The 26,636-nt window shown below is 43.4% G+C and overlaps 1 protein-coding gene across 3 annotated transcripts in view; it reads right to left on the bottom strand.

Moving 5' to 3' along the window:
* Positions 1-2,244: 2,244 nt before the first annotated feature.
* LOC125740814 (cadherin-10-like) overlaps positions 2,245-26,636 on the bottom strand; it is a 40,370-nt gene continuing 15,978 nt past the window's right edge. The window contains exons 3-12 of one of the 3 annotated variants that reach the window (XM_049012475.1): positions 21,898-22,192; positions 14,559-14,678; positions 12,654-12,821; positions 10,963-11,150; positions 9,564-9,817; positions 7,075-7,211; positions 6,686-6,807; positions 6,279-6,387; positions 5,206-5,457; positions 2,245-3,275 (exon numbers count right to left, since the gene is read on the bottom strand). In XM_049012475.1, the coding sequence (XP_048868432.1) occupies positions 2,785-3,275; positions 5,206-5,457; positions 6,279-6,387; positions 6,686-6,807; positions 7,075-7,211; positions 9,564-9,817; positions 10,963-11,150; positions 12,654-12,821; positions 14,559-14,678; positions 21,898-22,192 (2,136 nt within the window). In that variant the 3' untranslated portion in view covers positions 2,245-2,784. Of the gene's footprint in view, positions 3,276-3,298; positions 5,054-5,205; positions 5,458-6,278; positions 6,388-6,685; positions 6,808-7,074; positions 7,212-9,563; positions 9,818-10,962; positions 11,151-12,653; positions 12,822-14,558; positions 14,679-15,029; positions 15,104-21,897; positions 22,193-26,636 lie in introns of those variants that run through there. The other 2 variants (XM_049012478.1, XM_049012477.1) reach the window with 2 other exon arrangements.

The following is a 26,636-nucleotide window of genomic DNA, read 5'->3' as shown; positions in this document are numbered from 1 at the left end:
AATTTATTGCACAATATCCATCCATCCATCCATCCATTTTTTTGTAACCAATTGTCCTGTTCATAGGCTTTGGATGCCTGGCAACTATCTTGAAGGTTATGGGTGCAAGGCATTGAACGACCCAGGACCAGGCACCAACCCATCACAGGACGCAAGCACTCAGAGGTCAAAGTTAAGAGAAGCTGTGATGTTTTAATATTTAAAAATATTTAGTGAGATCTACTTCGGGTTTGTGTACTGAAGGCTTATTACCTGCTTTATTGAAGCAATTATTTTTCAGCTGGAGTTTTTCATGTTTACCATTCTGTTTGCCAACATGTCAGAATGTTTCAAACGCTTTATGAAGGCGTGAAAACATTGGTCCCTTATCTTGTCGTGTATCGGAGTAATTTTCTCTGATTTGCACCTGTTGGGAATTGACGATGGATTCTCTATAACCTTAAATCTGATTGCAAAGAACTGTGAACTTTTAGTTCTTTTCTTGTATCATAATATTTAAAGATTTGCGGCTTCATTTTACATCTAGAATACAAAATGGTACAACAGAAAAGACAATGTTCTGTGTGCTCAACTGTAAGAAGATCTGTTTCAAATGGAAAACAGACTCACTTCCCACGGGGACGTGCCAGTGAGTGGAAGGGATGCTGCTTTGTCTATTTGCGGCTGATCGCGTTCGCCGCACAGGACACGTCTGGGATATCAGCAGCTCCATCTGGCTAATTTTGCTTTTCAAGAAGACAGTGGTGAGACCTGATTTCCTCGTCAGCGGAAATGCCACAGACACCGTGGTCAGTGACTACATTTCTCTGTAATTTCATCTGTAATCTGATCCATTGGCCTGGTGCCCCATGCAAACAGAATGCATTCAGGTCTGTATAATCCGAATGCAGACTTTCCTTATGGAAGTGGGCACCCGGTAAATGTCTCTGGGTTAAATGTGGTGCGAAGAAAATTAAAAGCACACCCATTTAGGGCATGGGATCCACAATGAATTTCAACACCATCAATTAGTCTGCTACAGTCACCCTGCTGATGCAGTGACCCTGCTTGCCTGAACAATGTCTAACATTCTTCCCAAAATACCTTATTCATTGGCTTCCTAAACCCTGTGGCCTCAGGCTGTAGCATAATTAAAATGGGGGTATTCTGAGTGATGACTAGAGAACCCTACAAACAATAGTTTTGATTAATTTGCCCCAGATTTTTTCCTTAATGCATCACGCAAATGAACAAAATCATGGACACCAGGTTTTATCTATTGCCGGTGATTTAAAAGAGGTGCTTTCATCTCTGCAAAGCTTGCCAGGGACTTCATATATAAGATGAAGTGGTAAACAATCCAACAGGTAAAATATTAGCTACAATTCACTGCACGTCAAAGAGGTTCTATGCTGCTTTCTGACTCGTCGACCGAAGAACAACAAAAGTTAATGGCACCTCTTGAAAGGCTGATGTGATTCTGTCGATGGGTTAACGCTGCCACTTTGCATCAGTCTTGAGTAAATGTTACGGTACAGGGAAGGAAATGTATTCTGGCTATGTGGAACAGTGTAAGCGTGACGCTAACGGCACCTATGGAGGCCATTTTGCCAGAGGTATTGGTCCAAGAATAGACAGCTACAAATGAAAGCTCATTGGGGAGCAGGATAGTTCAGAGAAAAGTCAAACATTTCTTTACACAAAGGGTAATGTGGGCCAGCCGTAAAGTTTATAGCACTAAAAAATAGGTCTGTTTGCTCAAGTCAGCAAAATATGGAAAGTCTAGCTAGCAAGAAGTCACTTATACTATAAATGGATTCCTTTTTTACGGGTCTTATTGTGTACTTATCTGCAGTGCTCTGGGGCTGTAAAGTTTAGTAGCTGTTTTTAGGAAATGGCGTGTATGAATAGGAAGTGATATTTAATATTTCAGCATAGCAAATGCACCTGGTCAGCAAGGAAGTAAGCCTCCAGCATTTTTTGATTTTCCTTCAAGATATAAATTAATCCCAATTAATATTGACATACTAATTCATTTAATAGCCACATTAATAACACAGCCTCCTCTGGTTCATTGAGTTATAAATACTTTTCTTCTTTCAGGTCAGTTACCTTGGTAAACAAACACTTCACATCCGATGTTAAACTCTCTATGCATATATTGGAAACAAAGTATAGCCAAAAATAAAACAAGAGCAACAGATGTTCAGATTTTTTTATTAAAAATAAATATAAAAATATAAATATAAAACAATATGACTAGGCATCCAAACAACATGAATTCAGTGTATGACAATTAGTCTATAACTTACACCTTATTACAATTTACATCTATGTGATGAAATGGACTAAGAGATTGACAATTAAAATTATCCACTGTCCACATGAACATCGCTTCATGAATAACGTATGTCTCCCATATTAAAACGTTTTATACATTTATCTATAGTAAGTCCAGTTTCTCAAAGTGTGGGTCTGTTTTTTTTTCCTTTTTAAATCATTTTCTCCATAAACAAACACTGATAGTGTACAAGATCACTTTTGCGCTTTTCGGTTACAAAACACATTTTCCACACCACAGACAACCCTAAAATCTGAAGGCAATTTTACTGCTTAAATAAAAGAAAAACACAAAAAATGCGATTATGTAAAAAACCCTCATGTGAAAAAATGTGATCCTGGCAGGATAGTACAAGTCTCCACGGTTTCTATTAAGTAAAAAGAGATGTCCCAACTATCTATCCATTTTATCCTTTTTTTTTTGTAGGGATAGGCTGAATGGAACTTACTTACATCTGCTTGTAGCTAAGTATCATTGTCACTGTCCTTTCCCATATACATGTCTGCTAGCTTTTTAAACTGTGGCCCCCAGGTGCTAAGATAATCATATTCCTGGTCGCCCTCTGTTGCGGCGGACTCCAGCGAGCTGAGCGATTCGGCGAGGGAGCCGTTGCCCTCGTAGGCATACGTGGCCAGCGAGTCATAGGGCGGCGCAGTGGGGTCAGCGTCGTTGTCCTGCAGCCTTGCGCTGATGAAGTCACGCACGTCCGCGTTGTCCTTGATGGGCGACGCCCGGCGGAAGGGGAACAGCATCTCGGGGATGATGTCCCTACGGTGCTTGTTAGCTTCCATCACCTCGGGGTTGCGCAGCGTGCCGATGTCAAAGGCCTGTGTGTCCTCCTCGCCGCCGCCCTCGTCGTTGTAGCTCACCACGTTGTCTCGCACGTCTTCCTTGGAGATGATCAGCGGCTCCTTCTTCTTCTGCCTCCTCAGGGCGGCGAACAGGACCACGATCACTGGGGAGGATATGAGGTAGTAGTTAGGGGCTTGCTTTGTCCTAAAGCGCCCACAGCGCCCCCTAGAGGTCTGGAGATGAAATGCATCAAAGCGCACAACAGAGTCTTTATTGACACGTCACGCTGGGGAAAAGATGCTGGAGCCCATATTTCAAAAACACACGGCACTACGTTTAGGAGCATTGCGGATTCATGGAGGAAAGACTAATCTGCTATTACTGATAAATTCATTTCCCAGCCAGCTGGCTCAGCTCATGAATTTTAAAGTACAGTATAAGCCGAGAGGCTTGCTCCATATTTTTATCACAGCACGTCCGCACTGAAACAGTGTTTCAATTCAGACAGGCATTCAAGCCATTCAAACCTTGCACTTGTGATAAAGCAGCTTTCTATTTACTTTCCCTCTTTTATAGCATTGTATTGTTTTGTGACAGACCACAGATGCTCCCCTCCCATATTTCTGAATGCTTGTTTTCCCCTGTCCATGGCTTCTAGAAGGATCCACGGCTGTCCACTCAGGTGTTAATTACAAGGTCGAGCGAGCCGGGGAGCCTTCCTTAGAAATCAGTGTGTCGGCCTTTCTAACCGGAGGCAGGAGGCAAGGCTGCCGTGGTTACGCCCCGGCTGCCTTTTGTCGCTGCTGGATACGACGGAATTGGACGATTCTTCAGGGGTGCCTGGGGCAGGCAGGGCCGCCACAGACTGATGAGCAGCCCTGGCAATATTTTCACAGGAGTGGTGGACACTGTTAACTGCCGCATATGCCGGCGCACGTACACACCAGCGATAACACAGATCGGATCACTCGAGGAGAACGGGCCGTTGCTATGAATCTCCTGTTGATGGGGGAGGGGGGGGGTCTTTACAAGGGGCTGGAGGGGGGCTGTCAATAAGCTATCCACAGGCAGGGCAGCAGCAGCGGTGGGCTGAAGATGTCAGTATAGATATGGGTCGCAGGTATAGCCAGGCACCAGTGTGTGAAATGAAGAGGAGGAAAGGGGTTGGCTCACGCTTCTGTGTGCTCATGGTGCGTGAAATACCCTACACAAATGCCGCAGCCCACCACCAGGAGTCGACTACCACCGTGTAACAGATGGCCGTAATTCATGCAGTGAGGCCGACCTTATCATTAGCCAATGAAATGTTTCGAATCAGGGAGTGACGGGGAATGGGAAACTCTGGTGGCCAATCAGCATTAAGCTGGGGCCCCTGAGCACGGCAGATCCAACGATGTGCAAACAGGCTGTGAAATGTTAGGTCTGAGGAATCTGCCAGCCAGCGGGATCGCCTTGGTGGGGGGAGGGGTCATGTAGGTAAGCACCCCATCCTCTGACTTCAGACCACCTGCCACAAAAAGCCCGCTCCTGTAATCAGTCATTGCTGAGCTTGGCATTCCCCTTTGAATTTGCCTTCAAGAGACTGTACTCTGGTGGGCTGGGGTGGTGTGGTGTGACGTCTGTCCCAATACCCTGCCGCCGTGCAGCATTACTGCAAAGGCTACACTGAGTCATCGCTCTTCTTTTTTCTTTCTTTGCTAATTCGTAACTTGAATTGTTCCTAAACGGAAAATAGAGTCACGATTGCTTTTACTTTCCGGCAAATTCATTACTTGAGATGATCCTAAATGGGGAATGCGTCATAATTGCTTTTTAGGAAATGTATAACTTGAGATATTCCTCCATGGAGAATTACTGCCAGGCAGGATTCCATTTTGCGTCATTCAGAACTCTGGAGAGGGACGTGGGAAGCTTCGAAGTGGGAGTCCTCCAGACCTGAACCTGGGGTTCGAGAAGGTAGGAGATCTTTACACCTGATGTCACCATGGATTCAGAGCACAGTACCAGTCTCACAACACACCCACACATGTTTTAGCCGTTTGAGGAGAAGAGTGAGTGAAATCAGCGGGAGTCGAGGGCGAGATGAGACTCACTGAGGAGGATGATGACACAGAGCAAGATGGCCACCAGGGCTCCCGTGCTGAGCCCGGCTGAGCGCAGCAGCGCCTCCGTGCTGCATGACTGCATATTTCCCCGGCTGTCACATGCACACACGCCAATGGTTAGAGTGCTCGTGCTGCTCTGGATAGGGTAATCGTTGTCCGAGATGATGACCGGCAGCAGGTAGACGCTAGTCTCTCTCCGACTGAATCCACCCCGTCTGGTAAGGATCCGGGCTGTGTTATCTGGGGAAGAAATATATGCAACAGTGACCCCTGCTGGTACTTAAACAGGTGCTTTACGATTCTTCTCATTAAAGTGCTTCGGTTGGTTATTGATTCAGTAACAACAATTCTGTGATTAGTACTATATCGTCATGAAATGTTTCCAAAAACATCTCCAAAAACCTGTTATTCAGGAGTGACAAACAAAGGTATTTTCTCAGAAACAACTTTACGAATTAAACACAACGCCATGAGACACATTTAGCACCACAGATGCACCCCTATCATAAGCTAAAAGTATTACCTAAAACTAGCTTTATATTTATAATTAACAATGGTGTTAATTAGCTAGTTATCTGGCTATCAAAGTTCAGCGAACATTAGTAATATAATGTAATCCATACCAATTACTATTATGAATACCTGTTAACTAGGAAAAACATAAATGCTGGTTAAATATATGACTTTATAAAACAATGCATTGGCCAATTATATGTCAAGCACTATCAGTAAGCAGGACAATGGGAGTATTCCGTCTACAGTGAAAAGTCACAATAGTCAGAAAGAGGTCATTCGTGGTTTTTATTGGACAGTGACGAAATGAATAGCAATGAGACTATGATCATATATAAGTATAATGTTAATACTTTATACTGTCCTGTTTACCGTCAGTACTCCCAGACTATACTACTTTATTTTTGCAATAAATCTGACGTAGACAATGCATCTACGCTTCTCATGACTTGAGCCGGCTGTGCGGTCCTGTCATTCTACATTCGACGTCCTCTGAGATTCTTGAAGAAAAAAACAGTCAAATAGCAAACATACGCAGGTGTGCTCACCTTCGTTGTCAAAAATCGTGAAGTTGGGATTGGTGGAACTCAGGCTGAAGGCGAACTTGTGCCCAACGAGAGGTTCATCCGTGTCCACAGCGCTTATTGTCTGTATCAGCTGTGTGGGGGGGGGGGATTATACAGCTCTCAAATCTGCACGGCGGATCCTATGCTAATTGTACAAATCAAAATCTGATCTGTAAACAAGAGCAAAGTACGGCTCGGCCAAATCGACATGCTTCATCGCTCTGACGATGATGGTGTCATCACGACGCCGGAGGACCGAATGAATCGCAGCTCCATAATTAGTGCAGCGGGTGCCGATGGAGGGAATGCACGATGTAGTGTATATTTATGAGCGCAGGGAGTGGGATGTTTGGGGGAAAAAAAACAAGAGTCCTTGGTGGATTCCTTACCTGACCCGCTTTGACGTTTTCACACACAAAGGTTTCGTAAAACATCGCGAACTCCGGAGCATTGTCGTTGACGTCCAGGACCTTAATGAAGACGGGAACTCGAGTGGTCTGACGGGGATTATCTGGAGGATGATGGGACGCGATTACTGATTGAAACAGAATCGCATTCAGGCATTCAAGGCGTATCTCAAGGATAATGCCTCGATCGACAGCTCGGTTACCAGGGCGGCATTCGACCTTCAGGCGACTTGGATACGGAGGCTTGATGGATTAATGAAGAGCGGGATGAATATGTTTGCTTTATTACAGGGTGTATCACGATACAGAACTGTTTAATCACACCACGATGGTGATCTGTTAACAAGAAGGAAAAAAAAGAGGACACTCACTTATTTCCGTGGCCACGACTGAAATGTTGTGCCATTTTGACATTTCTCTGTCCAGGGCCTGTAACGTTGTGATAGTCCCATTGCTAGATTCGATATTAAACAGCCGGTCCAGATCAGTGTGCCGGTCGATGGAGTACCTGCCAACGACAATTTACTTTCTGAGAATCTGACAATGCTCATGCAGTGGTATGAGTAATATAACTGAGGTGCCTGTACGTAAATGGTCATGACTATTGAAGTGACAGGCTGTTTGGTTGGCTGTCCAGGAGAATGATTACATACATCTATTCCTGCTGCATTATTTATTACAATAATTCTCCAAATGATCTGGCTTCTACTGGTTCCAAATGAGAATAGCCTGGTATTAGAACTTACGGTAAATTACTTATGGAAAATTCTAAGTTCCACATAGCATATATGGAAATAATCATATAAATATGAACCACTGAGTGATATATGAAATCACATTTTTCACAGGAGCCCTGGTATTGTTGAGACACATGGATTAACAATTGATCATATTTGCTGGCAACAGATTTAGAAAGCAGTGACAAGAGAAAGAAATCTCTAGAAGCCGTGGTGGCAGTGATTGATTGCTTTGAATTACTAGTGGGTTTGAATCGACCTCCTACCGGTTGCCTTATTGGTTTGCATCGGGTGATTGGCAGAACGTGGCGATCCCGCCCCCTGCAGGTTTCAATCACCATTCCTCTCATGAATAATAAACCACACAGAACAGGATCTGATATCTGGCAGTATGCTAATTATTTTCCCCAGCAGTTACTTCCGACAGTCCACCACAGACATTGTTTAATGTCGTTTACCGTCGCACTGTCGCAGTGTGATATATAAGCAGACACATGACTTTATTCACACTGATGGCGCTGTTTACCGTCTGGTCAGAGATTAATGAATGCATCATATTTCTCTGAGCCATTTATCAATGTCAGCTTACGCATTCCTTTGACATTTAAAACAATCGCCGGGCATGCTCCGCTGGATACAATTTGCAAAGCAACGCACGCACGATCATTAAATCGCCAGATGAGAAGTGTCAGGCCTCCGAAACGGAGGCTCATCGACGACGACGGCCGGGTGGGTTGGGTCAAACTGGAGCAGAGCTCATCGTGTCGAGGTCCCAGAGGATGTAACGAGCCCCCTCAGGCTGCTGTGACCTACACTGATGTACGAATCCTCTCATTTATCTCAGGACCACCTTCATCAAAGTCCGTCTGGAAAAATCTCATGCGATAACATCACCGCGTCCTATTGGGCTTTTTCTTTATGTCTCCATATCTTTCTGTTAAAAAACAGGTGTCTACAAGACACACCATGTGGCCTTAGTCCGGGGAATCCACACTAATCCCGGCGCGGAGATCGACTTCGGGCGCCCTGGTGCATCCGAGTCATCCCGATTCACCGGGGGCCCTGCTTGAGAGATTGGCCGGGTCGATCTCGCAATTCCCAGGCTCAAAGCTTCGTAATAGCGTCGATGGAACTGCTCCAAGTAAAAGCCGACATGAAAAAACCCCAGGAAACAGACATACTCCTCAGAGTCACTCTTCCTTTGACTTTCATAAACGATATTTTACATTTTTTAAGATCCCGTCGGAATAGACTTGCGAAATCAAAGAAATGCAACACTATATCATAGCAAACGACTTTCCGAGTTTAATCTGTGATGAACTGGCTTCATAAATACTAAGACAAAAGCCATTACCACGCCTGTCCGAGCTAGGAGCTTACCTTCAAAATAAAGAACCGCTCTTATCGTTGTTTGCCGGTGTGGTATTTTTGGTACCGCAGAAATGGGATGTCATAAATGACCTATGAATGTATAACTCCCTAGCTTTCTGCAACAAACTGAGATAAATCCACTGGCAATGGGGGATTTTCACAGTCACCTCAGTGGTTATTATGCACTTTTAGTCTGTATAAGTACCTCCATCGTGATCATTTAATTTCCACAGCAGGGATTTTGTGTCCAAAGCAATTCAAACTTACAATAATACACCTTCAGCATGGTGATAACAGTTTTTGTTACATCCATCGTTAATTTAGCATCCTGGGCAGGGGCAGGTTTGTTGCTCCCAGGGCCTCACTCAGAAAGTTCTTCCAGATCCCCTGCCTCCCCTTGTCCCCCGCATGTTTCAAACACTAAATAAATAGCTAGCACGTTACAAGATTGCAGCTAGCTAGCTGCTCCGCAGAACAGGCTGCTTCAGCTTCTCCTTAATAAGGAACCTGTTTATTTAAGATTTAGTATAGTGACTGTTCATGGCCAACAGGGGGCCCACGCAGGCGTGGTTGGAATAGCAGTAAGCACTGCTGATGAACCCAGAGATATGAGAACCAGCTACCTAAGATCTTTTATCCTGGAGCAATTCAAACCAAAGATAGGTGCTAATGTGGGACTTAATGACAAGCCGGATACTACATGAATCTTAATGCAGGACCAAGAGGCGGGGCTTTTAAACTACACAACTCACTTGACCGGGTGATTGGCCGAGTCTGGGTCCCAGGCAGTCACGCCCCCGATGAGGCTCCCTGCCGCCGTATCCTCATGCACCTCGATGATGTAGGGGTTCCTGCTGAACACCGGCGGCTCGTCCACGTCCTGCGTCGTCACCTTCACCGTTGCCGTGTCCTTGAATGGACCCAGGTGCAGGAACCGGTGGTCCAGATGGGTGTTGCTGGCCTCCACTTTCAAGGTGTATATCCTCTTGCTTTCATAGTCCAGTGACTGGCCATGAGAAGCACAAAATAAAACCAACGTCCGAAGCAGCTTGAATTTATCTACAGGAGGTGGACTTTTTTTTTTTGCAGCAGACATTCAGACTGACTGCTTCACTCAAGGGTAACTAGGGCTGGACACCCTCTTTGCACTCATACTGGCAAATATCCGCATTACCTTCTGCAACACCAGCTAACGCCAGCTAATCATCATCGATCCCCTTGATACCGATTTAGGGGCGATAACCGTGGCTGACATTAATGTTTCACTGCAACAGTGAATAAACAAAGCACTGCTTCGATGTCCTACTCATGTAATCACTATGAGTCTGTCCATGGTGACGTTACACATACACAGTCATCAGATCATTTAGATAATGATAGTAATTTGCCATTTTTAATTTTTTAAATTATTTTACCAAGGGTAGCATGTCTGATCTCTGATAGGTATGGCAGCAGAGGAGTCAACAGTGGAAACTATCAGTAAAAAGATATATGACCCATATTCAAATATATATGAAATATATATATATTTCATATATTCAAAGATATATGAAAGTCATAGCCACAGAGCACTCAACTGGTTGGTTGAAACAAAATCTTGGTATGGATTTGTACTTTCTAGGCCTGAAATCACCACCTCTGTATATTTTATGCATATTTGTTTAAGCTCTATATGTTTATACATTTACATTGCACTCTGTGTTTGATATTGTGTCTTATGTTTGATCTGTGTCAACTGTGCCCAGTCGCATTTACCATACATATGATAATAAACTTTTTAATCCTAATCTTAATGTATCTATAACTTAATCTTAATGTAACTGACATCAAACAAGCTGGTAAATTGTCAGTTTTTACATCAATGACTATGCGTTGATCCTGTTTAAACATTTCTGTCATACTTCAGAGGGAACCTGGGAAAGGACACTGAGCTTGATTTCAAAACCACATGAAATCCTAGCAAGCAAGATATAAGAAGCCCCTACTGAGTACTGAATTAAGGACCTTTATGAAACGATAAGGGCATTATGGGTGAGATTTATAGGATTCTGCAAGACCCACTTAGAAAAACACCCTGGAGATATTTGCAGAAGAATTATTATGTGAAAGGAAATAAAAAAACAAGGCATATGAATGACAGTGGAACTCTACCTTCTTAACAGTGATGATGCCTTCCTGAGTTATTCGGTCAGTGACGATGGTGAACATGTCCTGCCCATCACCATCCATGATGCTGTAGTGGATTTCCGCGTTCTCCCCAATGTCCGCATCGTTGGCTTTTATCCGTCCCACCGTTGACCCGATCTCCACCGATTCCAAAACGGACAGATGGTAAGAACCTTAAGAAATGAGCAAACAGCGGGATTATTTTGTAACGGAGACTGAAATGCTGTTACCTTGTCTATTGTTAAAAATAATTTCATGCTTCATCGAGCTATCGCACATGCTGTTGAATACACACCACTGCCGTTTCCGTTTGCCTTCGGAGAAACAAACGCAACAAACATCAACGACGTTTCCCAGGCATCATAAGGGTAGGCTATGAAATGATGACATGCTAATGTGTCATGTATGTCTGTGTTCTTATCCAGTTCTTTTATACGGTGTACAAGTGAAGCATGAGAGGAAGAACCTGCTGGGGATTTTAAAATCAGACAGCACTGTTAGTACTTTAAACCCAGTGGGAGGTTTCCATAAAAAAAAATCAGGACACCTTATAAGAGACACTATTCACATGTTTTGGTTCGGAGATTAATTGTCTGATTCTGCCTCAAAGGAAGCCTGTCATTTCTCCAAGAGCCTGGTTCTGCCTTCTCCCACTCCGAGCGGAAATAATGACAGTTTATCATCCCCGACACCTTCAGAAACCGTAACTCAGCTTTCCCGGCGACACCCGTCTCCTCTAAGGACTGATTTCATTCATTTTACAGATACGCATGGAGGATTTGCTCCAGGGTCTAAATTATACTGTCATTCCACACGAATATAAGTGTTTATGCTCTGTATTGCATCTCCTGCTTGCGAATGTGTCGTACCTGTGAGGTAAATGTCAAACTTATTAAGTTTCCCTTTTTTCAGCGATGTCTTTTGAGAAAATAAGGGATTGCGGTACTCGCATTTCGGCCTAAGAGGGATCACTGCTGGCAGGCATGTGTGAAACTGTCCGGCAACTCTCTCCTGTTATCAATCAGACATGCCATGCAATACTGGGGGAATGGGGGGGGGGGGTGCAAAAATTTGGGGCAGAATCACTTAATGGACTCGAGATATTTACTACATTTTTTTCTCTCATTCTTCATTCTCTAATTAAAAAGTGTTTTTATTTTCACTACCTGTCAACATCAGTTATTTTATCTCGCACCTTCTCCGAAATAATTGCACACAGCAGATGCACCAGTTCTTTTGAAATCTTGCACCATTTTGTATAGACGGTGTTGTAATGGATTGCAACACCCTCTTGACAAGTGGACTGGGATGACTCTGTTGTGAACAGTGCTATAATAAATTGAAAATCTATGTTTTTCCTTTGTTCCAGGCATCTATAACAATCAGCAACAAACACTAGTTCAAACCACTTTATGAACATTTACACGTAGATAAAACTAGCATTATAAATTAATTACTGATGTGCAGGAGTCACTGGCCCCAGCTGAAAGCTGATTGGCCCCCGGAGTGCCCCCTCCCCTGTCACTCACAGATTCAAAACATATCATTGGCTTGTTATAAGGTTGGTTCCTCTGTATGAATTATGACCCCTCTTATGCTCCCCCACCCTAGTAAACTGCCTACAACTGCCCATACTGATGTAGGTTAATACTACAGGTCCCCTGGCCGTGACTCACTATGCGGGAATCGCGGCGGGCTGTCGTTGACGTCCGAGAGGGTGATGTTTATGGTGGTGGTTCCTGAGAGACCCCCCATCTGACCCGCCATGTCCTTGGCCTGGATCACCACTTGGTACTTCTCCCTGTTCTCCCGGTTCATGTTGGATAGAGCCGTCCGGATGATGCCTGGCCGAGGAATGGACACAGAAGGGTCAGCTGACACAGCTGTCTGAATCAGTGCTGGCTAAGTGCCCCAGATTTTCCCTAGAGATCACTAGCATGGTGGACAGAGAAAGGTCACATGACGGCTGTCTGAATCAGTGTCAGTTAGGTTTCCCTGAGGGATGTGTGAGAGTTAGCATTAGCATTAACGTATATTAGCATTTTCATTGAAATGTGTGTCACCGTTGGAATTAACATGATTATTCGGGGTCTCAGCCTCATGCAAATGTAACTAGTCTCTTAGCCACAAATGTGTGCTATATTAATGACACGTTATAATATCAGAAGGTTGCCAGCTCAAATCCCAGGGTTGGCAGAGTGATGTCTCCATTGGGTCCCTGAGAAAAGCCCTTAAATTTGCGCTAGGGACCATCTCACCCTGCTTTCTCAAGAATATGCGTCGCTATGGATAAAAGCATCTGCAAAATAAATAATATGTAAATGTATTAAAATCCAAAAGAGCGCTCAGATTGTTACATTTATTAAATGCTTTCTCGTGCTATTCTCCATGTAGTATTTTGAGAGAACATATTTGGAGTATTTCTTCTGAAACAACAAAACTAGGAATAGAGTGAGACGGAGGCGAAGCTCCGTTACATGTCCGTATCCGTACCTGCTTCTGTACAACCTGTTAGGATGTGGAGTTTGTAAAATGGAATTGCTTCTCTCCTCTTAGTGTGAAATTACATTCTGGGAGTCTGTATGAGGTTTTATATTGTATGTGATTTTCAAAATCAATAAACTTGAAAGTACTGACTTTATTATATTCATACACACACATACATTATATATATATATATATATATATATATATATATATATATATATATATATTTGTGTGTGTGTGAGTGTGTGTGTGTGTGTATTAGGTTTATATTATACTGTGGGGACCAAATGTAATAAAGCACTGATATTTTGATGTTGTGGGGACCATTTTTCAGGTCCCCACAAAGATCTGTTACTGCAATCAAAAAAACAAAAATGCCAGAAGTCTCGTATTTAGTTTGGTTACTTATGGTTAAGGTTAGGGCTGGATAGGGATCAAGGCCGTCATTGTTGTGATTATTACAAACCTCTGTGTGTGTCTGTGTGTGTGCGCGAGTGGGTATACATATCCTTATGGGGACACAATGTATCCATAACACGATAAATATCCATTTCTTTCCCTTATGGGGACCGGTTTCCTGGTTTCCTATTTTATCAAAAATAAGCATTTTGCTTGGTTACTTAGGGTTATGGTTAGAGCTGGGTAGGAGTTAAGGTTGTCATAGTTAGCGTTAGCATTTTTCCCATAGAAGTGAATGAGTGGTCCCCATAAGGTTAGGAATAACCTACATGTGCGTGTGTGTTTGTATCCATCCTTTTCCACTGCCTTGGGAGCAACTGTACAGCTTTGCTTTTTTGTCATTTTTATGCTTGGCAAGCTAACATGTATTCTGCATTATTCATTTCCTTGACACCACTCCTTATATGGTATACTTCCGCGTCTGACATTTTCAGACTTCGCCACAACTCATCTCCCCTCATGCCTGAGAAACTTATCTCAGGAGAATACCGTAAGTAGGTGGGGACCCCATAAACATGGGTTTATATACATCCAATATCTGAACCTTTATCAAAGTTCCAAATACAGATTAACACTCACTGCTGAAGTATATCAGAATTGTTCCGGATTATTTGTTGCGTGTTCTATGGAAGTACCTGTTTCTGACTCGATGGAGAAGTACGGCTGTCCCTGGAGGATGCTGTAAACAAGCTTTGCGCTGTTTCCATATTGCTCATCGTCAGCATCCATGGCGGTAACCTGCACCACGAACGTACCTGGAACAGAAGAGAAGGGTGATAACAGGAGGATTATCTGGGGGCAAACTGGCGCTGCTCAGATGCACATTAAGCGGGCGCTGGAGTCAGAGATATGCATGTGTGGAAAGATTACAGATTACAGGATTGTCTGTGACCTGGTTTTACCAGTGCATTATAAAGTCTGTGAGATCAGCACCTTCAGAATCCACGCACATTCCTCAGAAACATGACCACGATTTATCAAAATGCCACTTTTTTTATACAAATGTTCATGAAATAAATGAATAGAGGTCAGTTACTGTATAAAGATCACTATATCTGTATGAATTTGATATTAAATACTGTCCGATTTGTAGTTCTTGCTTTTACCTTTTGACGTAAAACATTGGGGACTCATGCGGTCTGAAAGGCATCAGGAATAGTCAAAGTAGCTGAGATGCTTTTCTGCCTTTAACCTCCCCAAAGCTCTGGATATCCAATGCTTTTATTGTGCAGAGAAGGAACCGGCCACACTAAAACACCAAGAAAACTTCAATGTGCTGACATTGACCTTGGTCTGAGTTATTCAATAAGTCCGTTGTTAGCTATAAAAGTTTTACAGAATTTGTTATGAGGGAGTATCGAGGTTTTAAACATCCTGCTTAGCGCTATGCGAAAATAAAATCACTGACTCCCCACAAAAAAACTGCTGATCGTGAAATGTCTGTAAAGTCGCGGCTGTCACATGGAAACAGATTTTAAAAATAATATAATAAATATGAATTTTTTCCATTATAACTAAATGGATTACTAGACAGCTATAATTTTTTAAATATTCTTCTGCTAATATGTACCACAAGTGCACTACCTGTGGTCAATGAAATACAAGGAGATCCTAAGACCCCTCAAAGAGAAACACCTTCTCAGAGAATCAGGGTTAAATGTGCTTCCGGTTTTCTGTTTCCCCTTATCGAGTCTGGCCACCTGCCTGTCATCCTCTCTACACCAGTGGACAGGATGTTCTGAGAAGAAGACCACCCATCTGGATTATTGCATTGCATTATTTTACAGCCTCCCCATTAAATACATCAATATATTACATTATGTTCAGAATTCTGCTGCTCGTTTACTTACGTACACACGCAAAAAACAATCTGCTCACATCACTCCTGTCCTCTATGATTTACTCATTTGGTTGTTTCTTCAAGAATCATAAATCGAATTATACTGATCCTGCTTCCTTACACTCCAGCCCGTGTACTGAGGTCATCGCATGCCAGCTTCCTCACTGTACAGGTAGAGGTTATCTGCTATAGGTGGCAGAGATTTTAGTGAAATAGCAGCTAAAATTTTGAACGCTCTTCCTCTTCGTGAGGAAAAATCTATTATCAATTTCAGGCTCCTGTTACACATATATTCTTATCTTTTTGTATGTAACTTGTATTGTCTTCTTAAACGTGCTTTTCGTTGAATTGTTAAGTGTCCTCGAGTGTATGAAAGGTGCTATATAAATAGAGCTTATTATTATTATTTTATTATTATTATTATTATTATTATATATTTTTTTTATATATATATAAAAAACTTGTGTGAAAGCCATTAAGATGTTTGCTGTGCCGCCCCTACTAGTGGTAAATAATAATAAGCTTTATCAGTAGCCGGTGGGAGGTGACGGAAAGCTACATTTAAAGGCTTTCTGGAAAACCTTGACTCATGCTGACATGACCGGCAGTGCTGCATCACCTGTTCCAACAGCAGCTCTCTGTGTTTCGCTTTATAATCCTCAGCTATTGCTTTCCACCGACAGGCCCTGAAACAAACTGCATCACCTCACGTCTTGTCACCATCCACAATGCTCTCTCACTTCTGCCTTTTTTTTCACTTATTTGCCCTGGAATATTCCCCATAATAGCCTACAGACACCCCCCTCATCAGTTCCACCATGGGGGCGTGTGTGTTTGTCGTCAATCCAGATTAAACAGATGCTACGAACACTATTTTCAACCTCATGGGGATTTTGCATCAGAATTGCACTATTAGCAGAGAACGGTTTGAATCCAGCAGTAGCTAAAAGAAACATTGCCAGGTACACTTGAGCTCTGAAGTATTACGATTGCTTATTTTTTGTGCTAAAAAGCAAAGCTATTTACAGCATCAAGCAATAAGAACAGTTGTTAAATGACCGAACTGTTGCAAAGTTCACTCCAGGTTACAGGATACATTAGTGCGCCAGTATGGTTCAGTGCTTAAATTAGACTGGAATTATTAACCTGTGTATTTAAAAAGAAACACCTTCTTGAAGTGCGTATATAGGAAGCATGTGAGTGAGACCTTTGCCCGACTACGAAACCTTTAATGCGTCAGACACCTGGTCCCCTGATAATGATTTGCTTCCTTTTCACGTCGAGGCCTTCTGGACGGGATGCCAGCTAATCAGGATGCGGAGCGAGGGTGGGTGGGTTGTCAGAATGGGGGCGGATGGGTGTGTGTGTCTGTGTGTGTGTGTGTGTGTGTGGGTGGAGGGGGGATGTCATTGACGCTGAGGACAACAGCTCAAGGTTTCCGTCTTGGCAATAACTAATGCAAATCAGAAGCGGTCAAAATTACTGCCGCTGTGCATTCCCCAACAAAACAGAATGCGTAATTGAATATTCAGTGCAGGCGCAAACAAACTAATTACCATATGCCGCTGATTTGCGACGTGATGGAGTGACTCCACCTACACGCGCCACCTGGCGCAGATTCACGCGGCTGTCGCGTGCGAGCCGCTCTCCACGCCGAGCCCTTCTCGTCAATTCCCCCAAGTCCATGCCGGCTTGAAATTGGACTGACGACAGCCGTAGGTCACGCGCGATGACTTTAATCCACCGAGAATGCAAGCAGTACCGTTTCTTTCTTCCTATTCCGCTCATGCGAGATATGATGGGAGCCTGTCGGCATCCTATATTCTGCCTGAAGTAAAAGAGATTGACGCGAAATTACGCACCGCGGACAGGAGGCGGTTTCCGGGCCGACGGGATCACGGTACCTGAGAACCGAGAGGAGGTTGGGAAATGAAATGCTGGCGTAACAGAAAAAAAAAGATTGATTTAAATTAAATAAGTAAAAGCAAAAAAGGGAAAACATGACAAGCTTAGACTGACAAACAAGGGTTTTTTTCAGAGCAGGGACATTATGTAGATTGTCACACACTGACATAGCGCTAGAGAGCACTGCATCCGGCGAATTCCCGCACAATAGATCACCCGTCAGGCATCATCAAGCAAGGCAAGCGCCGTGACTGCCACTATATCTGTTTTTCCGCCACACAATAAACCCCCTGAACCGTGAAATCGCATATACGTGTGCAAGATTGATTCTTTTGTGCCATTTTATTTATTTATTTTATAATATAATAGGGCAAAAAGGAAAAATCAAGAAATAAATACATAGTCCAGGCACAAACGAAAGTGCACCTAAATATGTACATACAGTGAGCCTGAAGGTACCCTTGCGCTTCTCTTTAAATAAATTTACCAGAAGATCCAGAGATAACTACAGATTAATTACGGAAGTTTCCGGAAAATCAAAAGGCAAGGTGGAGCCCCGGAACTTAATTATGTTCAACAGAAACTTAATCTTCTTTGGCCACAATGGCAAAACTTTTAAATCGGTGACATGAATGCAGGATAATTGTTTTGCAATTTGTACTGCATTTGATCATGTAGACGCCTCTAATCCTGCCTGGTTTATGCCGACGTGTTTGCATTCTTAATGTAATTCTGACACTCCACAATATGTATGTAAGGGTTAGATTCAGTCATCAGCATCCTAGAATTCCTTAGATGTGTGGAAGGGTAAACCGCAGCAGCCTACATGTGAGAGTGCACTGCTTTCCAGGGCATGCAAATTGCAGGTCATCAGCCCCATTCTGGAAAAAAAACAGATCTACAGACACCCAAAGGTTTGTAATTATATCTTCGTGGGGACTCTCGATTAATTTTAATGGGGAAAACTCTAATCCCAACATGACAACCTTAACCCCTAACCAGCCCTAACCTTGACCAAAAGTAACCAAACAAAACAAAACTCACTGATCATCGTTGGGAACTGAAAAATGGCCCTTGGTAATGTCAAAATAACAGGTCCCCACAATGTAATATAAACATAATCCACACACAAACAGAAGCAGATTCCTAGATGGTTTTCTTGGAACGTATCCTGTGGGAATTCATAACTATTATATTGTAACGTGATCTGCCATTTGTCATCAATCCAGTCACACTGATTAAATTATCTTTAAATAGACACTCATTGTTTGTGAGTTTATAACTGGAATTTCTGAGGTCTGCTACTTGATTGTGTCTATTTTTGTCAGTACATAAGCAGCTGTTCTCTATTTTTGGTGTTTAAAATGCTGACATTTCCTTGCAGAATGGTTCTGATTGGACACATTCCCTAAAAGACTAGGGGATCTTATATCCTTATATATTACTTATAGAAGAAATGTATACCACCACTCAAACCACACATATTTGTGCAGGCCCCTGAGGTTTGGGAGCCTCCTGTTGGCCACAAGCCATCATGACACTACAGGGGGAAACAAGTGACTTTTTGCGTGGGGCCCCGGAAATCACAAACCACAAACCCACCCCTGATTTCATGCTTACAATCATGTCACTAAACCTGATACTGGGTTCAGGAATTCTTTCAGGAAGTACAGAACATGAGATGGGGAATATTCTGGAAGCGATACGGACACAAGCTGTGAGTTTATAACTGCGAGAGAGAGCCAGAGCACACAGGACATAACCTATAACGAGTCCGTAATTGCTCGCTCCACCCACACAGATACAAATGCTGTGCCATGGCGGGAATCGAACCCACAACCCTGTGGGAACAAGCCCTTTTTAGTGCACTTAGATTCATTATTTAAATTTTACTTGGTAAAGTAAGGGAGGCAAAGTAATCAGAATAAATTTAGAGTCATTGCATATACGGGATTTGATTTAATTTCAACACAAGTCGGCAGAAACAGACAGGAAAGTTAAGATGCATAGGTGTAAAACTGATTACCGACTCATTCGATCGCGGTAGATGTGATATCAAAACCGATAAGGCGAGCTCCTCGCGTCTGTGGTAAATGGTGATTATATGTGATATTCTCAGAGAGAATTTCATTAGTTTATGTTGTGCTGTTTCTGCACTTCATCTCTCTCCTTCAGCAAAAGGCGTTTAAACACACACTCACAGGCAAACACTCAACACTGGAAGGTTAGAGCACATTCCCTCCTCTCTGGAAAAAATTATGTAGATTTACTAGTTAAATGACTGCAGTAGTTATTTTTAAGCCGGAGGTGTACTTGGTACAGCAGGTGAGCTGTGAATGCTCTGACTTACGGTATCATTTTTCTTTCTCTTGGATTTGCGGTCTTTAAAAGCAGAAGATGGCTGGGAGGTTTGTTTTTTTATTATTATTTCGTGCCAGAACCCAGCGCCATCTCTGTCACTCGGCAGACCCATGCTGGCGGCAGCCACACTCTGCCACGCCGCGCTAATGAACATCCGAAACATCTGTCGACCAGTGTGAGATTCCCGCATGGTCGTAACTGGGTGGGAAAAGGTACAGATTGGCTCTTTGAAGAGCACATTCTGCATCCTGGCTCGCCGGCCGTCGTTTTGGATGTGGGGCTCTTTCCAGATGAACCGGGAAATCTACATACCAAACTTCCCCTCCGTCACGGAGCTGTCAGTTTCTGACCCCCATCGCAGCCACAGAAACAAGCGCGACATGGTAGCCTGTTCTTGCGTACATCTAACAGCGCGAAAAGCCTGCTCTCTGAAGGAGGAAAATATGGAAACTTTGAAAATAAAAATCCATCCATCCATCCATCATCTATAACTGCTTATCCATTATGGGGGGGCAGGAGCCCATCACATCACAGGAGCCCATGAAACCAGTATTTCTGACAAACTCACATATTATTATACAGTAATTTACAGACATAACTGTAGTTGACTAACATGAATGGTGACAGGACTGTATCCCTCACTGATTCAAAACAGGCCTTTGGCTAATAATAAGACTGACTCTTCCGTATGAATTATGCCCCCCCCCCCCCGCCCCCCCCTCACCTTCACTCCTGTATGTGATGCAAACGTGCCTCATTTGTGGTTCGTCAATTAGCAATAATACCATCAGTCCAGGTAATCCCAACACCCAGTCCTCATTATAAATCGTCTCGTAAATTCCCGCTCCGTGCCCCTAGGTTTACTGCGCTTTCTGGCAGCAGATTGCGAATGGCGTAGCTTTAAAGGAAGCGGATGCGCAAAGCCTGCGTGCTGTAAACGCAAGATGCAAGGTTTCAGAGGAGAAAAAAGCCCCTTGCGGACGGCTTGATGCGTGGCATGTGAGAGATTGTGTTCGTGTCTGAAGCCCTGCTCAGCCAGATAAGACAAAACGTCCATTACACCAACGTGCCCATTAATTAAATTCCCCCCTCAGCCAGAGCTGGACCCTCTGTACGTTTTGCAAATTGGAAAGCTTTACAAAGGGAAGGCCCTTTGAATGCAGTAATCTCGGCATGGGGAAGTTCCTTTTTTGTGTTTTGTAGAATTAAAATCGGAGGGGAAACAGAGCAGCCCTAAAACCACCAACTGGATTGGTACATCGAGTTTGTGCGGAGCCAGTCTGTGCTCACCTACCTCACTGCTAGGGGATAAAATAATGCATAGGCTAGCCTAGGGCCTTGGCAAAATCATCCTCACTCTCGATCACACCGCACCCCGACAAATGTTAACACCAGAATCTGCTCACTAAATTTTAATATCATTACCAGACATGTAACCATGTAATAAAATAACAGGTTTGAATTTCAATCGATATTTTATCCTGCCCTCTAGTTGGAAAAATCCGGACTTATCGCTAGGGTTCCTGGACCACCCTCTCTGAAAGTTTCCCTTAATTAGTGGATTATTGCTGCTACCTCATTTCAAATTCCCTAATTTCTCTTTCAAATCATGATAATATAGCTCAAGTGTTGGATTAGGATAACTTCCTTGCCAAGTCAGCTTAAGGTCCCCCAGAGAAATTAATCTGCATCACCAACCAGCAAACATCACCTTCAATAAAACATGACAGTCATAGATATTATCTTAGCCTCAGATGCAGCCTTCACACGCAGATGCGATTCCTGAGAGGCTTATCTTACAAACAGACGGATGCAAGAGGCGTCAGGATCTACCAACATGGTTGACCGGCAGAACCAAGCTCACTCACCGACATCGGACATCTCGGGGACGCTGGCCAAGTACGTCTCCTTGGAGAACTTGGGTTCATTGTCGTTGATGTCGTGGATCTTGATGATGAACTCGGACTCGGGTTCGAGTGGCCGGCCTGTGCGCTTGCTCACGGCCTGGGCACGGAGCGTGTAGAAGGCCTTCTCCTCGCGGTCCAGCCTCTTGGTGGCGTGGATGTCCCCCGAGTTCTCGTCGATCAGGAACAGGGAGCCGGCCCCATCCCCGTATAGGACGTACTTCACCGTGCCATCGCCTCGGTCCTGGTCTGAGTGAAGCTGCGGAATATTCCAGAAACTTTAAAAGTCTGTTCTTTTTAGTCCAGCCCGATTTTACATTAGAAAACAGATGCTTGTAATGAGAATTAGGCACAAACAAGTGTGGAACAGATTCAAATAATCTGACATGTCTTTCTAATACGGTACTTAACCTGTTTCTTTAGCTACAGTGTAAAATCATAAACCTCATGTTTAACCGGCTATGTCTGACACAGAATATAATTAAAATGAATCAATTAATTAAGACCACAAGCTTATTATGCACGTTCTGCTAGCTTGCATTAACAAAATGCAAATAACCTTATTTTGGATTACAAAAAAGAATGTGCATAATTAAAGAAAAGCACTATTTGTTTTTACCATGTCATAGTCTTAACAGAAACACCCTATTCTTTAATCGATGTGAGAGATCATCTAAAAAGAAAAAGTACGTTATTATATTCGGAGAAAAATACTTTCCACTTGTTCCTTAGCAACATGCACGTGTGCCCGATGGTATTGCGCTCAAAATGATTGCACCAATTCTTATACTGATTGAGTCTTCTAGCGAAGGTAGTCATTGCTGAAACAAGACTACACAGCTCACAACATGCGTGTACCCACAGTGTGAAATCAGACCCTCCCCAGTCCCCGTTCAGCCATGTGGATATGAGTGCAAATCTAAATTTTTACGCCTGCGTAGATATTTGTAAGGTATCACCCCTGGCTGCTATGATTAAAACTTTATATTGTGTGTGAACTTTGTGACTCAATGTCTATGGCATTGGGAGAGAGATCAAAGCTCATCTGAAAATGGTCCATAAAATATTATTTGCGCTTTCAAGGCCAAACCGTATTTTGCTGCCTTTTGTGGGAAGCGCCTTAGGGTGACTTTGATGGCATATAAAGGCAAATGCAAGCAGGTCATTTTTGATAAGGGGGCTTGATTCGAGAATACCTGCACGTTGCAGAGGGCTGCAATCACATGGTGTCACAGGTGCGACATCTCTACCACGGTCACAGTTAAGCCGGGGGTAAGTTAAGAAAATGCAGGGGGCATTGATACCGTCTGCTATAAGCTATGATGGCGACGTTTCATTATGATCAGATGTCACCTTAGCGTTGAAGAAAATGTGATAATCAGATGGATATATTCACTGTGGCAGGTTAAAAGTAAGGGTCATGGCCCAGCGGTCGCTACATTAAGTCCCAGAAAAAGCATTCTGTTGTATCCTGGAGCAAAGAGCTTAAATGGTATTGCTCCAATAAAATAAATTCGCAACTTAACGAGAGACAGGTTCTTTAGATAAAAGTAAAAGGTATGAGTAAAAATAAACTTGCTGACCTTGGTTAAATTTCCAATAATGTGTTACGAGGCTTTAGACGAGGCCCCTCTGAATCTTGAGTGTTTATCTCAGCATTGACCCTCCTGCTGATGATATTGCGGCAAAACATCGTGTTCCAGTCTCAAGTTTGAGATTCATTTCGGTGCAGAAAACGATTCGCGATGCGTCTGGTGACCTACACTGGCGCGGCCAGACAGATCTACGAATAAAAATCAGGTCTGAAATAAAGAGACATGGATGTCCATGCCGGTAGGGGGGGTTAGGACGGGCAGCTTCTCTCTCTGTGACCTTTTCATGCTTTTGTTTCAGAATTCCTCCCTGGCTTATCCCTCCAAAACCCGAAGGCCTGCCTGGTGCTGATTAATAGGCTTTAGGAATACGTGGGTGAGAAGTGTGCCTGTCTTGTTATTTATTTATTTCCCCCCACAATTTAGATGTGCAGCTTATCTTTTCATGTTAAAAAATGTGCCCCGGTTCCACGTGAGATTACCAGGAATGTAATTCCCCAAGAAAGAACTGCCCCATCCACGAGATCCAGAACTCTGGCAACCCAGATTTGCAGCTAATCAACTTCAGTATATTTCACGCTGATATCCTGCCTACAGCAATGTCCCTAGATAGGAGCCGTGAACAAAAAGTAATTTGCATCCCCAGAAAGATTAGTTGTGCTTCAGGTAGACAGTAGACATAACATTTGGTTTTCTAGCAAAACCAGATGGCCAGTGTGCAAAGAGAGTCCTCTCCATGTAGTAGAGCCAACTAACATGTTAGCATGCTACCATGTTAGCCAGACGATGCTGCTTGCATGATGCTGCTTAAAATGCTTCTTTTAACTTAAAACGGATGCTTTGTTTCGCTCAATGATTACATCAGCGATAATTTCTAAAATTGCAATTGTAAGAGCAGCATCCTTTAAAAATCCAAAAGTGCGACGCTGGATACCTGCCCAGAGAACAGAGGACATAACAGCTAAGACAACAAATTAGCTTATTTCTGCTACAGTATTCTATTGAGGATTCAAAGTACCAGTTATGCTAACAAGCTTATATGCAGCTGTTGCACATGATAAGAAAGAAAGCAGTATAGGAATTCTGACGGTAGTGTTAACTATAAGGCTAAATCATATGTGAGCTTAAAGGCAGGAAGTTCTTTCCAAAAACCGCTAAGAAAAGAAATTGTTCAAATAGGCCAGCAATAAACTGAATAATCTTCCGTAATTTTCTGTTTACGGTATATTCTAGGTAGCACTGAGATCATTTTATCGTTTTTCATTGATTTTCATTGTGATGCTTCCCCCTTTCTTCTCCGAGCTTCTGTGTTTCACTCTGTGCTGCTGTGTGCTAGCTGGCGGACAGGTGACGTGGTCCAGGAGACCTACTGATTTTCAAAGACACCTCAGACATCAAGTTGTCACGCCTGCAGTTCCACCGAAGCTCTCTGCAGAGATGAATAAAAAGGTGGGAGGAGATGAAAAAGAGAAGGATGCTCTTTCCCTCTGCTCGTGACTTTCATGGTTCATGATAAGCCGCGGACCCATTGAAACTTGGATCACTGCATCTGAGCATCAGGACCTTAACGGATGAATGGATTTAATGATTGACTGATGGAACGTTTAACACCGGACCCTCAGCCAGAGAAATGCAGCAGACTTTGAAATGACAAGCACTTCTTCTCTCCATCTCTCATTTATCGTTTGCGAGCGGCGGCATCGTCAACATTATAGACAGCAGGTTTCTCCAGACTGTAGAAAACAGCTGAGACCTAAAACCTGAAATTTGCTGAACTGGATGTGCCGTCTTGTGCCTTGTGTCATTTCAGTCCACCAAGCAGATGCACAAAAAATAGTCGAGAACCGTTACGGAGACTTCTCCTCCCATTTCTCTTTCCTAGGCAGCGTCTGTTTAGACGACAGCATCCCACGTCCCCATTCCTGCTGCTCAGGAGATGCCCTCTGGCAAGCATACATGGCCTAATTACTGACCCGACTACCCCATGGGTGTTGGCAGCACATTTAAACACATTTCAAAGCGTAATAATCCGGTGCAGAATTACAATCATTACCGGTGACTCATGCAAAATGAATGTCTTTGGTCATTCAGATCAACTCTCGGCGCCTCTTTGGGAATTGAGGAAATTAATATATTAGCCGCCTTGCTTGTCTATCCAGGGGAGCATCAAGCGAGGCACTAATGTAAGCTTATTATTGTTGATGTCAAGTGTCCCTGCAAAATCGTTACAAGAATGAAGTGTGTGCCATGCATCAGCCACCAATGCATTCTCAACGGGTTCCCGTAGCTAAGTGTTATCAGGAAGGGTAACAATAGCTCAGCTTGACAGCAATGACCCCGAGCAGAAAAACGATATTCACTGCTGCATGTTCTCCAGTACCTCCATTTAGAAAACGGAGCCACGCACGGCGAGTCTGGGCCATGCCTCTGACCGGACATTACTCAGAAAGATCCATTTGAGGTCCAAAGCGCCCTACACGTGTGTGACAGATCTGGTCATAACACATTATAATCTGTCCTGCTGATTGAGCTAAGCACTCTCTACCGCTCACGCAGTAGCAAATTTATGGGTGTGATTTCAGAAAAGGTACAGGCAGACTCCTGCTTTGTATAAAATGTCATCACACACTTGGGACATTTCATTACAAAATGCATTAAATAATTTTATTAACGATAATGAAAGTACATAAAAATGAAGAATGACAGGGGTTTGGTGAAGCTGGATTGGGGACTGTTTGTGAGAAGAATGTACATTCATATTAATGATGCGTTGTTCTAGAGGTGAAAAAGAACGTGCTGATGTTTATTTGGCAATTGCTGCTTGTTTCCATTCGAATTTGTGTTTTAGAAATGGCCTCGGACATGGGCGCAGACTCACAGAGGCAGAGGACTGCCAGTGTCATTGGCAATTCCGGTCAGGTCTTTAGCGAGTACAGCTCGACGCTGCACAGCGGCGATAGCAAAACAGAGATCGAGCCCAAGACGCCAGCGGAATAATTATCGTCCCCCTCACCCCCGGCTCGTCCAGCCCCTCTCCTCCTTGTCCGTGTTTCCGACTCGCCTGTTCCATTGATTTAATTCTCCGTTGAGATGCTCTATTTACATGCCGGC

Source organism: Brienomyrus brachyistius, chromosome 4 (assembly GCF_023856365.1).
Source record: "Brienomyrus brachyistius isolate T26 chromosome 4, BBRACH_0.4, whole genome shotgun sequence".
NCBI lineage: Eukaryota > Metazoa > Chordata > Actinopteri > Osteoglossiformes > Mormyridae > Brienomyrus > Brienomyrus brachyistius.
The sequence above is the reverse complement of the archived record's forward strand: the minus strand, read 5'-3'. Positions and strand labels throughout refer to the sequence as shown.